The sequence below is a fragment of the Oreochromis aureus genome, linkage group 5, assembly GCF_013358895.1.
Source record: "Oreochromis aureus strain Israel breed Guangdong linkage group 5, ZZ_aureus, whole genome shotgun sequence".
Lineage (NCBI taxonomy): Eukaryota > Metazoa > Chordata > Actinopteri > Cichliformes > Cichlidae > Oreochromis > Oreochromis aureus.
The window spans coordinates 35,209,408-35,222,748 of record NC_052946.1 but is presented as its reverse complement, the minus strand read 5'-3'; the positions used below and the strand labels follow the sequence as shown (position 1 = coordinate 35,222,748).

General features: G+C 44.4%; 1 protein-coding gene across 1 annotated transcript; it reads left to right on the top strand.

The window, feature by feature from the left end:
• The first annotated feature begins 413 nt into the window (after window positions 1-413).
• ipo9 (importin 9) lies at window positions 414-13,061 on the top strand. The gene is made up of 24 exons (XM_031740405.2): window positions 414-693; window positions 2,391-2,452; window positions 2,570-2,656; window positions 3,267-3,468; window positions 3,684-3,772; window positions 3,960-4,046; window positions 4,206-4,325; window positions 4,467-4,567; window positions 4,988-5,046; window positions 5,156-5,307; window positions 5,402-5,500; window positions 6,157-6,263; window positions 6,346-6,485; window positions 6,768-6,930; window positions 7,811-8,037; window positions 8,198-8,346; window positions 8,754-8,882; window positions 8,986-9,261; window positions 9,382-9,548; window positions 9,888-10,021; window positions 10,113-10,232; window positions 10,456-10,569; window positions 10,691-10,767; window positions 12,270-13,061. The coding sequence occupies exons 1-24, from the start codon at window positions 546-548 to the stop codon at window positions 12,378-12,380; spliced, it is 3,120 nt and encodes a 1,039-aa protein (XP_031596265.1). The 5' UTR covers window positions 414-545; the 3' UTR covers window positions 12,381-13,061.
• Window positions 13,062-13,341: the final 280 nt, after the last annotated feature.

Here is a 13,341-nt window from a genome sequence, read left to right as displayed (position 1 = left end):
ATCTAATTATCCTGGCCACTCCCAATGAAATTGTCAGCATCTTCAACTCCGGCACCTCCAGCCTCCTGTCTTCATGTTAGTGTGCCACCGTCTCCATACCAAACATCACAGTGGATCTCACTATCTAAGCTTCCGTGAACCATGCCTGCAATAACACAAAATCTCTAATATAGCCTTTACTATGAGAGCTCTACTATACACAATACTACTAGTAGTATGATAATAATAATAACTATAATATTATTAATAATAATAATAATAATGATGATAATAATGATAATAATAATTTACCTGAGCTCAAAATCATAAATTTCCTCCGCTCCACCAGAGGGCGCTAAAATATAAAAACAAAAACAAAGGAAGAAAAACACGTGGGCCTAACCGGACGACAAACACACTTCCTCCCGCAAAAACCCCGCCTCCGCGTTTCCATGCATTGGCGCGCTTCGCCTCTGTGGCCGTGGCTTGTCGCTCCTCCCCGAGTGGTGGTGCTACAGCTGCTGGTAGACTGACTGTAGCGGGCTGCGGGTGAAAACACAGCAGGCATGAGTGCAGCGGGTAGCGCTCGGCCCGGTTCGGTCCAACAGGGACTTAAAGAGGCTCTGATCGAGACGCTGACGGCCATCCTGTCCCCGGTCCAAGAAGTGCGCGCCGCCGCGGAGGAGCAGATCAAAGTGCTGGAAGTGACAGAGGGTGAGTGGCAGCCGGGGTCTGAACAGCGCTTTGAGAAGTTAACCGGGGCTCCATCCACCGGGTGTTGTCGCTTATTAACAGCACGGGGGCCTCCGCTTCGAGCCCAGCGCACGAACAGCTGACGGCCGCCGTTATTGGGGCTAACTTTGTGACTAAGCTAGCAGTCATTACGTTAGCCGAGCGACTGTCCTGGCTCCCCGGAGCTAACATTAGGCCACATTTCCAGGAGTTGGTGATGATTAAAATAATAATGATGATGATCTTTGATTGGGGTTCGAGACTGGCCGGTTGCTTTGCTCAGGCTGATCGGTTCGGACAGCCGGATGTGTCACAAGTATGGTCAGTAGCTCGGACCTAGTTACCAAGTTTGGTGAAGCACATGGGAGCTGTGTGCACCCCGGCCTCAGCAGCACGGCGGCGGGATCAACTCTGGGTTCAACATCTGCGTCAGTAAACCAAAGGGAAAGACAAGAGTCGCGTGGTCTTTTCAGCCAGGTGCGCGTGAACATCTTGATAAAAAATATTGCCACTTTTTTCTGTCTCTCTCTTTTTTTTGAGTGCAGCGACTTTGGTCACGTTCACGCAAACTCCAAAATCCGCTGTTTGACCGCCCGGACAATAGTGGGCTCGCCGCCTGCCCAATATTAAACATTCATTAATTGCGCCGTCGCTATGGTAACAGTCGAATGCCTTACTGCCAGATTGTTTTTTTCCCGCGAAGATGTGTCCCGGGGGGCAGGGGCTTCTCCCAGACTTCCAGCTTCCTGCACCATCAGGACCAGCAGGGAGGGCAGCACACTCAGGATGACCAATGAAAGAGCTGTTAATGTTTCATATGGAGTGGGAAAAGTTTGAGGCTTCAATGTAGGAGGAAACAATCAAAGTCACAGATTGTGTGTCAGAATTTTATTAAGTTGACCAATGAGGGGAAAAAAGAAAGGAGTAGTGATGCTGTTTCCCTTAAACATGTTAATGTAGATCCTGAAGTAATCTTGTGGTATTGCTTTATGCAGTTCATCTGTTGGCAAAGTTTTAAGACTTGAAAAAGGAAGACTTGATTACTTTTCTTCTTTTTTTGATAGAGAAATAAAAAGACACTTTCTGTTTGTGATTTTTAGTAAAATTGGGACAGATGGATACTGTAGCCAGGGGGGTGTAGCTCTGACACCTCCCATTGTTTGTCCTGCAGTCCTCGTGTTGCTGGTGAAAGGCTAATTGTGCGCACTGATGTCGGTTGTACTGCAGCATCGCAGCGAGCCGACCCTTTCCGCTGGCCCCGCTCTAAGGCAGCTGCGCTATGGGATTGTCAGCACTAACATTGTCTTCTGGCGCCTGATGTCACCCTGATGTCTTTGGCACCCTGCATGCCAGGTTCAGACTAAAGCATGCTCTGCTCGAGTTTTTTCCCTCTGCCTGTATGGTGTGTCTCATGTCTCTTACTTAATGTCACACACTGACCCCTTGTCATCCTGTTGCTGCTGAAGGATGCATATTTTGATATTTTGCCAGGCTCTTTAAACCATAGTGAAAATTAATAATGGAAATGAGTAGGATCAGCAAAAATCTCATGTATAAATTCAGTATTTATACATCCATATTTGGCTCTTTTTCTATATTCATCATGCTCTAAGCAAGCTGATGTGTATTTAGTTGTGTATTTATATCCTGTCATCCTCGTTGATTTGTTCACATTGTAGAGTTTGGCGTCCACCTGGCAGAACTCACAGTCGACCCTCAGGGAGCACTTGCCATTCGTCAGGTGAGCAGGAGAGAAACTGAAAAAGAAAAAAATGAACCTTTACAACAAACACCACTTTTTCTGTTGTTCCTCATCATGTCCCCATTTTCTTGTTTGTGTGGTTGGTTATGTTTACAGTTGGCGTCCGTCATCCTGAAGCAGTATGTGGAGACTCACTGGTGTTCCCAGTCAGAGAAGTTCAGGCCTCCTGAAACCACAGATCAGGTAAACCCTGCTTCATCCTCAGTCTCAGGAAACATGTTCAGACATCTCAGACACTTTTAATTATGTTGTAAATTCAAACTTAAGCTCCATCATTCCTCACTCACTATGACAGTGGAAAAAAAACATGTTTTAGGCCTCCTTTCAGATGTATTAAAAACCAAAAACGCTCTGCTTCAGGCACTGCTCATCACCTGGCTAGTATTGTTCCAACAGTGCAATGGGAAAAGGATGATTCATCATTACTGAGGGGTGTGAAGCCATTGTCACTTACAGCAGGGAGGGGCTCACTCTATGGGCCACATGGTGCTGTAGTATCTGAGAGATGGCTGCCCGCTCAGAGAAGTAGAATAACTTATCCATTATTGAGAAGAAGAAACAACAATGCTTATAAATCCTGCAGTGGTATATAATTTGCCCTTTTTAAGAACAGCCTTTGGTATCCATCCTCGTCTCAAAGAAGGAAAATAATTGTAAAAGTGACCTATGTCTGATTGTTAGTAAGTATAATCAGTGGTCAGAGTGAGAGAGGGCAGGAGCAGATCACCCAACTCTACACCCCTGTTACACGATTGAAGCCAAAGCGAGTCGGACTCTTGTTGTTCCCCTCCAGGCAAAAGCCGCCATCAGGGAGCTGCTGCCCAGCGGTTTGCGGGAGTCAATCAGCAAAGTCCGCTCCAGTGTTGCATACGCCGTGTCAGCCATCGCCCACTGGGACTGGCCTGAGGCGTGGCCGCAGCTCTTCACCCTCCTGATGGAGATGCTGGTCAGCGGAGACGTTAATGCCGTGCACGGGGCCATGAGGGTGCTCACGGGTATGTAGTAACATATAAATAACACAATAAGTCTCCTTAGGGAATTTTAAAGGTTGCACAAACATTTAATCTGTTTTGGAAGTCAACGTTTAAAGTGACTGTGATCTCAGGAACAGTTGGGGGTGTTTTAGCTTAGACTACAGCTAAGTTCTTGAAGATTAGCTTTAAGTATTAACGTTTTTCAGAGTCTTTGTTTACAACTTTTTTGTTTGCAGAGTTTACTCGAGAGGTGACAGACACCCAGATGCCGCTAGTGGCTCCAGTCATCTTACCAGAGATGTATAAGATCTTTACCATGGCAGAGGTACTCCTATATCTCCTTATGTGCTCCTTATCTCTATCAGTATTGAGACTCTGTGGATGCAGGCACACATTTTACAGCTGTCAGTCTGAACAGTCCTGTTTTCTGTGACTGCCATTAATGATTGTCCATTGCATTTGTGTGATACACCAGCATGGATTGCCTCCCTGAACTGTTTTCACTGTTGCAGGTTTACAGTATTCGTACTCGCTCCAGAGCAGTGGAGATATTCACCACCTGTGCCAACCTGATCTGTGCTATTGAAGAGCTTGAAAAGGTGAGGCGGGGTCAGCAAAGGTTTCAGTTTTGAGTTGATGGCCTTTCAAAAAGGCTTCTACTCATGCATCACTTTTACATCTGCATGGAAGTGGAAGGTATAGTCCTGAGTCGCTGTTGCTGTGTTTTTTAATAATCGTTCTTTTCGACCTGTGTGTAGGGTGCAGCCAAAGCGTTGATCTTTCCTGTGGTGCAGCAATTCACAGAAGCGTTTGTCCAAGCCCTGCAGATGCCCGATGGGCCCACGTCTGATAGCGGCCTCAAGATGGAAGTCCTCAAGGTGAGAAACTCAGTGCACTTGGACGCTTTTGTAGGACTGATTATGATCTGCAAACGTTAATTCAGTCTTTTAGTTTTCTTTTTGTCTGTAGCTTCTTTCCAGGGTTCAAATCCTTGTTTTGTTTGCTTATTCGTCTCACAGGCAGTGACAGCATTGGTAAAGAACTTCCCTAAACCCATGGTGTCCTCCATGCAGCAGATATTACCCATTGTGTGGAATACACTGACTGAAAGTGCAGCTTTATATCCTTTACAATGTCATCTCTGTATTAGCTGTTTCCTCGCTCCCAGCAAGCGTTTGAAGAGCATTTGTTTTGGGGCTTAAGGAACACTTCTTACCTCGAGGTTTGACTTCCTTTTGGGCATCTTGCAGACAGACAGGACATTTGCTGTGACTTGTGATCTCTTGTTTATTTAACAGTTTCTCTAAACCACTAATCCACATCACTGTCGCAGTTTCTAATGTATGAAAATCACCTGCTTACTCAGCAGGATCAAAACCTCCTTTGACATACTTAAAGAAGCAGAGTGGGGTGTGACAAGGTAATGGACTTCACAAACAAACTGTCTGTATAGTGTCATCTCATATAATAATTAAATTTACAGCCATTATTGACAGAAAAACGGTTTTGTGAGTGCATTGATCCTTAACCAGATCTTCACTTATGTGAGAACAGAAGTGAACTATACAGAGGAAGTGGACGACCCAGTAGACTCAGACGGTGAGCAGAATTAAAGCCTTGCTGTGTTACACATGGTTATTAATATTGTTATCCGCTTATTTATTTATTTACTTATTTATTTATTTGGCTGGTTGGGTTTTTTTTGCAGGTGAGGTTTTGGGCTTTGAGAATTTGGTGTTCAGCATCTTTGAGTTTGTCCACACGCTGCTGGAGAACAACAAGTTTAAGAGCACAGTGAGGAAGGCGCTGCCTGAACTCATCTATTACATCATCCTGTACATGCAGATCACTGAGGACCAGGTGAGAAACGACTGCAACATCTGCTAGAAGATGCACGCATAGGTGGAAGTAAGAAAGAAAAAGCTGCAAGTATATTTGTGTTGTTTCTCTTCAGATCAAAGTGTGGACAGCTAACCCGCAGCAGTTTGTGGAGGATGAGGATGATGACACCTTCTCCTACTCTGTCAGGATCTCTGCTCAGGACCTGCTGCTGGTGAGAGAACAACAAAAAAATTATCACTGCTTAGATAAAGCAATCTTATTGGATAAAGGTCTCAGGTATGAGGGCTGTTATTTAATTGGCTGACAGATGACGGCTGCTTTTAAACACAGCGAGGCACTCTTTTTTTGTAAATTGACACGCCTCCTTGATCTAGTTTAGTTTGACTGACTTGAGCCTTTTCAGTTCCAAGATGGTTATAGAGAGGTATTTCAATAAGTTTGCAGGTTTTATCTTACAACTTTTAGTTATTATTTATATCAAATGAAAACGAAATGAAAGAAATCGAATTTATCTGAGGTTGTAAAGCAGAGAACATGAGGATGTGCGTGTCTGCCAGGCAGCTGTATTTAGACTGAGAGAAACAATCCTCTTGGCTCTGCTTTTTCTTCTCCTACACACACACAACCTCCACAGACACTGGAGGCAGATTTTAATGCTGTGAAAGAAATGGGCACAGTTTTGTTTTCACTATACACTGTGTGTGTTTCATGCAGTGTTATGATAGAGGAGGTTAGATCTGTGCAGTCAAACACATTCAGAAGTTTGTTGTGGTGTCAAAGTCGTACTTGCTCATGATCTCGCTTTTCAGCCTGGGGTTCACCCTGATCAGGTGTCTCATGACGGTAACCTTTGACCTCTGTTTGCAGGCCGTCGCTGCAGAGTTTCAGAATGAGAGCGCAGCAGCGCTGGCAGCAGCTGCAACCAGACACCTCCAGGAGGCAGAGCAGGCTAAAAACGGTGGCAATGAGCACTGGTGAGGGCAGACTCGGTCACAGCCAGTCTGGCTTTCTTTGTTTTCGCTTTCTGTTCCTTATGCTGCTTTTATTTTAAATCAGGTGGAAGATCCACGAGGCCTGTATGTTGGCCCTCGGCTCAGTCAAGACCATCATCACAGAGAACGTGAAAAATGGCCGCATCCAGTTTGACATGCACGGTTTTTTGGCCGGCGTTATCCTGGCTGATCTCAACCTGGCGGGTGAGTCCGGTCAGCAGAAAAACAGGAACAAAGCTCCTGAGTTTTTGTCTGCAAGAGCGTGGAACTTCTGACGAGAACTAACTTGAGTCCTTTGTTATATCTCTGACCTCGAATGATTTAACAAGGCGTCAAATTCCCCCCATAAACTATAAAAAGACTGCATTTTAATATTTGAGGTGTTTTAACAAGTTTTTGAGCCGTCAAACTACAATGAAACATGAAAATGGTTATTTAAGTCTGTATGTTCCTCAACTCGTCTTGCTTGTGTTTTTTCTTTCCCAGCGGCGTCTCCCTTCCTTCTCGGCCGTGCTCTGTGGGCGGCCAGTCGCTTCACAGCCGCCATGTCTCCCGAGCTCATCCAGCAGTTTCTCCAGGCCACAGTCAGCGGCCTCCATGACAGCCAGCCGCCCTCCGTTCGCATCTCCGCGGTCAGGGCCATTTGGGGGTGAGCTAGCCGTTCGTAATTGTAACCGAGTCACCGCCAAAAGAAAACCATCTTTTTATTTTGTGATTGAACATCTTTGTCTTGGTCCATACAATACAATATAATACAATTTTATTTATATAGCACATTTAAAAACCACAGGTATGCCAAAGTGCTTCACAGAACAAGTTAAGAGCAATAATAAATACAAATAAATAAAATAAATACAAATAAAATATACTAACAGGTGGGAGACATAACTAACCAATAATACACCAGGCATAGTGCAGGGTCCATGCTACAGGCTGGAGCCTTTTACACGAGGGAACTGTTTAAAAAAGCAGGCAGGTATTTCAGATTTGCACAAAACCTGGGAACAGAAGGAAAACCACTATCCTAGACTTGTCCGAATCTCATAAAAGATTTCTAAAGGAACCTCTAAAGGTCCACTTTCAAGCATCTTGCTCTCTGTGGGTCTGCCATGCCATCATCAGTGACTACAAGAAGTTACTCAGCCACAAGATAAATTAGGTAAACTATTTAAGTGATATTAAGATAACCGACTAGTGGCTGTATGCTTAACTTTACCAAACATTGATCTTCTCGTCTAAATTTCAACTGGTAATCAGATAAGTTCATTTTTTTTCCGGAGCTGTGTAGTTGGGTTTTATGTCTCGTAGGTTTTTGCATCTGGATTAGATGTTTTTATCCTTTTCTCGTCTGAACTTGAGTTGCTTCATGGTTTCTGTGCTTGTTAGTTTTGTCCATCACAAAAATATGAAACTGATCATGAAGTAGAGCCAACAGTCCCACATGAAGAGGTGTCACCTCAAAGCGGTGACTATAAAGTCATAAAAATATTAAGGATGCTGTGTGTTCGTGTATCCATGTCTGTCTCCAGGTACTGTGATCAGCTGAAACTGTCGGAGAGCACACATGTCCTTCAGCCCTTCCTCCCCAGCATCCTAGAGGGACTGGTTCAACTGGCCGCCCAGTTCAGCTCTGAGGTGCTGACGCTCGTCATGGAGACACTGTGCATCGTCTGCACCGTTGACCCGGCCTTCACCACCAGCGCTGAGAATAAGATCTGCCCCCTCACCATTGCCATTTTCCTTAAATATAACAACGGTACTTGACTCACACCTTCTTTGACTGTTGAACTAAATTCTCAGCATGCTCTGGTCATCAGCACCTGGTTCCAAAATCTTAAGTTGTACCACCTTTTCCAAGCAAAGTGCTTCCCGGATGAGGACAAGGTGTGATAAGATTTGTCTCCTTGTGTCCTCAGACCCTGTGGTGGCATCCCTGGCTCAGGACATCTTTAAGGAACTGGCACAGATTGAAGGCTGCCAGGGCCCCATGCAGATGCGTCTCATCCCCACACTTATCAGCATCATGCAGGCTCCACATGACAAGATCCCCACCGGACTGTGCGCTGTAAGTACCAGGTGGCATATACAAATCTGTTCAGAGAATTACGAGGTGCAATAAAGTGTCAGTCTGCTTTTATAAAATAATTTATTATGTTACTTCAAAATAACCTATTTGAAATGATTACACAGTGACATTTGCCACATTTAAAGAAGAAAAAATATACAAGTAAGAGTCTTCATGTAACAGTGGGCATAAGTATTGCTTCAGTCAGCGTGCAGACCAACAAAAACAAGAACTGGCCCACGAAATTTGGATCAGTCAAAGCCAAAAATGCCCTATGTGGGGTTTTTTGTGTTTTAAATATGTAATACTTGACATTTTCTGCATCCAGCTGAGACGATTGCTGAGGATAGATCATGATTCTTTCTGAAAACATCGGTTTCTCTTTCTGTTCTCCTGCTCTGTCGCAGACGTCAATAGACATCCTGACCACAGTTGTCAGAAACACCAAACCCCCTCTGTCAGAGCTGTTGGTGTGCCAGGCGTTTCCTGTGGTGGCACAGTGCACCCTGCGCACTGATGACAATGCGATAATGCAGGTAAACAAAACAAAGACTCAGCAAAAGGTCACATGTGGTCACTTTAATTATGTAATATGTAGCATGTGGTGTAACGCGTTGATCACTTCGCTCCTCTCTCCAGAATGGCGGTGAGTGTCTGCGGGCGTACGTCTCCGTCGCCCTCGAGCAGATTGCCCAGTGGCGGGACGACCAGGGAAACAGTGGCCTCTGGTACGTCATGCAGGTGGTCAACCAGCTGCTGGACCCCCGGACGTCCGAGTTCACTGCCGCCTTCGTGGGCAGGTTGGTGTCCACTTTAATCTCTCGGGCTGGAACTGAGCTCGGTGAGCAGCTGGATCAGATCCTCCGAGCGATTCTGAGCAAGATGCAGCAAGCCGAGACCCTCAGTGTCATGCAGGTAGGAAGGAAAGATGGTTGATGGCTTTGCCGAAGGCCCGCAGGCTGAATTTCTTAAATAAAATTGAGTTCCATTAGATGCCGGTATCTGAACCACCTCCTGTTTCTCCTCCCTCTCCAGTCTCTGATCATGGTGTTTGCCCACCTGGTTCACTCTCAGCTGGAACCTCTGCTGGAGTTTTTGTGCAGTCTGCCTGGACCGACAGGGAAACCCGCCCTGGAGTTCGTCATGACCGAGTGGATGAGCAGGCAGCACCTTTTCTACGGGCAGTACGAGGGGAAGGTCAGGTAAGAAAACTCCAACCATTTTACTTTGGCCTACAGTGAAAGAAAGAAGAACATGTGTCATGCCAGAACATGAAAACCTTCACCTTTGAGTTCAGGCTGTGTTGTGTTTTAAAAGTGATTGGGATGAGTGAAAGGTGGATCTGACTAAGAACCTGAATACACAAACTCTTAGCTTTGTCTATTATGGACTGTATCTGAAGAAGTGAACACCATGGTGAAAGCACTCGTGCGTTTTAAAAAAAAAGTGCTTGTATGAATGGGTGAACAAGGGTCAAATAGAGTGTAAAAACGATGTATAAGAATGTGTCCATTCAAATGTACTCTTTTGAATTCCTGCAGCACGGTGGCTCTCTGCAAGCTGCTGCAGCACAGTCTCAACACTGATGATAAACGTCTCCAGGACATTGTGGTGAAAGGAGAAGAAATCTACAGTCCAGACGACGGCATCCGCACACGCTCCAAATCTGCAAAGAGTAAGACGCTGAATGATTTTGAACTTGAACAAAGAGACTGCTGAAAGTCGAAGTTTTATCATGAGAAAATGCAAATGTTTCGATTGAACAGATCCAGAGCGTTGGACCAACATTCCTTTGCTGGTTAAGATCTTTAAGTTGATCATTAACGAGCTTTCGACTGTAGTCGAGGCAAACGCCAGCAGGACGAACGCCGCAGACTGGAGCCAAGGTGAGTCAGTATGTACTCGTGGACCCCAGTACACCGCCATCAGAAGTCAGAAATATCACACAGACCTGTTGGGGAGCTCCAGTCCTTTTACAAATGCGCTCATTTATTCAATTATATTTGTAGTTCCTAAATGTGATGTTAACTCAGGTCTGTTCAGTTGTTCTATTGAATTGCTGGGACAGCAGATCTTTCAGTAACCAGCTGTTATTTCTGCTCATCTTAGATTCCAGTGGTATGTGGGAGGACCAGGGGGAGGACGAGGTGGAGGATGATGATGACGAGGACGAAGGGCTGGCAGGGCAGCTTCTTTCTGATCTCATTGCCGCTAACAGATACGGTACCAGTATCTCCTCACTGGATTTCACCTTCATTTCTTCTAAGAGCAGCTCCCTCTGTCTTTCTCAGTGTTCATGACAGAACGTTGTTTCACCTCAACGAATAAAATTTTATTTTTGTAGATGATGATTATTACGAGGACGACGATGAAGATGATCCAGATGCCTTGAAAGACCCCATATATCAGATTGACCTGCAGGTAAGTGTCTTACTTCAGATCTAACCGTGGGTGGGACACACTGGTTGGAGCTGAGGAGCGACAGAGAATAATAATATGAAAGCCAGCTTTTGTGTTTTACTGCTGGAGCTGGTTTCCTCTGACATTTTATTGCCCTCTCTGTTGTCTTTCACTTAGTCAAACACAACTCAAAGACTTCTGCTGGTTCCCTTTGAATTAGTAACAATAATTTAGATATTTATGCCAAATGTCATGTAGATTGAACATTTAGTCATCATTGATAGTTTGCTTGCTCAGATTAAGCTTCACTGGTTGATGCATAAGCATAAAAAACATGGATTTTTGCTATTTCATAAATAAAAATGTCTGCCTGAGATAATTAAACCTCATTTAACACAACTCAATTTACAGTGCTGTACTTTTCTTTTGGCCGTGGCTGAAATGTACTTAAGCGATGCCAACAGTATATCTGTGTATGTATAGATTTTTAGCAGTTGCACATAAATAAACCTCCTCACTAACTACCTTTCTGTTAGCCATCTTTAAACCTGTGTAGATATTCTGCTCACGTTTTTGTAGCTTATACTTGAGTATCAATAATGAGCTATTCAAAGTATTAACAAGGGAAATATGTATTGACTGTATTATGCACTTAACAGCCACTTTATTAGGTCACCTTGCTAGTACTGGGTTGTACCCAATATGCCAGCAGACATACTGTAATACATTATGTTCATATATACGCTCCCCGGGAGGCTGCAGCCCTTAAGAGTGGCCAAGGTCATTGCTGCGAGTTTACCAGCATTTTCTGCCCTAGAATGTCAAATCAGATGAGAAGATGCTGTAATTATAACAGAGCTTTAGGATAAAATGCCGTCAGGCCTGCTGGATTAACGTTGGAGACAAGACACCCAATTTGCACTTTCATCTGCTGGTAAACAAGCGTTTTTCAGGATGTATGGCATTGGGTCGAGTTGTGTACTATTGAGGAACCGAGTCAATAATAATGTAAGTCGGAACAACGGTGTTTACCTGCTGGTTCATGTTGAACTGCTGCTGTAAACGGGTTAAATTGAGATAAGGCTGATAAGCCCTGTGAGCGCTGACTAAAACTGAATTGCATGAAAAAATACATTATTGGTTCCGGCTTTTTAAAATATGCTAATGTGCTGCTGTTCCTGTCGGTGATTACGATAAGTTGAAGGTTTGGGTTGTACAAAGAAGTCGCCGTGACAGCTCTGAGACCATCTTCTGAATCCTTAAATACAAACCATCCATTTATTTTTAGGTGGGTACAAAGACCGGCTGGAACCATTCATGCTTTGAATCGCTGGTGTAAAGTCACAACATCAAAATCTGATCGCTTTATCCTCGAATCCTACTGAATGTTTGAGCTGAAGAAATGTTTAAGTCTTACCTGCGTTCAAGCTCATCATTCTGTGCTCTGATTGTCCTGAGTTTTCCCCACAGGATTTACCACCTGATTACACTGATTTGACCTCCACCCTCTGTCTCCTCTTCAGGCTTACCTTACAGACTTCCTGACACAGTTCGCCCAGCAGCCATGCTACAGCATGTTCTCAGGCCACCTCAACCAAGCCGAGAGACAAACCCTTCAGTCTATAGGCCTCTAGCCCCGCTGTCTGCAGCTCCAGCACATCATCTTCCATCATCAGCCCCGTCACATGTCCCTCACGATGAATTTACAGCAAAAGAAAAAGAAAAGTTGATAAAAGAGGAGGGGGATGGGGTGGGAAGAGACTCATGCACGTGTCCATAACTCTCCTGTTACTTCATTCTTGTGATGGGATGAAGGACTCTGTTAAAATGAGCAGCGTGGCGAGGTGAGCGACTGCACCGGTCAGTTCTCGAAGAGAGTCTCACCATTTTGAAGGAACTTCAAACTGGACGAGAAGGTTGAACCTTGATGTATGTACGGACTTTTCCGCCATGTGTTATTTGTAATTTAGGCCGTTTATTTTTTTGTGTGTGTTTCTGTACAAACGAAACGAGTGAGGTGCAAGACAGAGAAACACTTCCAGGAGGATTTTACATGGACTGAAGGAAAACAAACACCGGGATGTTCGAGAGAGAGAGAAACATTGGCGGCCTTATATTCCATAAAACAGACTGTTTATGACAGGAAATGAAGCGCTTTCAGACCCGCTGTCGTGTATCTGGGTACGGTGGGTATTTGGAAATTAACACTGTTGCCATGGTGATTCACAGCCTTGTCATTTCCTTGTACCCATTGGCGTTTGGGATGAAAACATTTCTAAATAAAAGTCCCAGCAGGACAACATTTTCAGAATGATCACCAGATTCCTGTCTTTGTGTCCGACTCAAACTGAAACAGAAAAACGTTTCACCTACTCGGACTCTGATTGCTGACATATCTGGAGTCCAGGGTGGAATAGAAAGCAACAAAATTATTATTAAACTACAGAATTAACAACTAATCACGGATTTAAAGAAAACAAATACAGGACTTAAGATCTTACAGGCTTGCCACAAACATAAAGCAGAGTGCAGTGTCCTAACAGAACTATGTCCTGAGCCTTATAATGCCAAAGAAGCCGAGGCTTTTCAGATGTG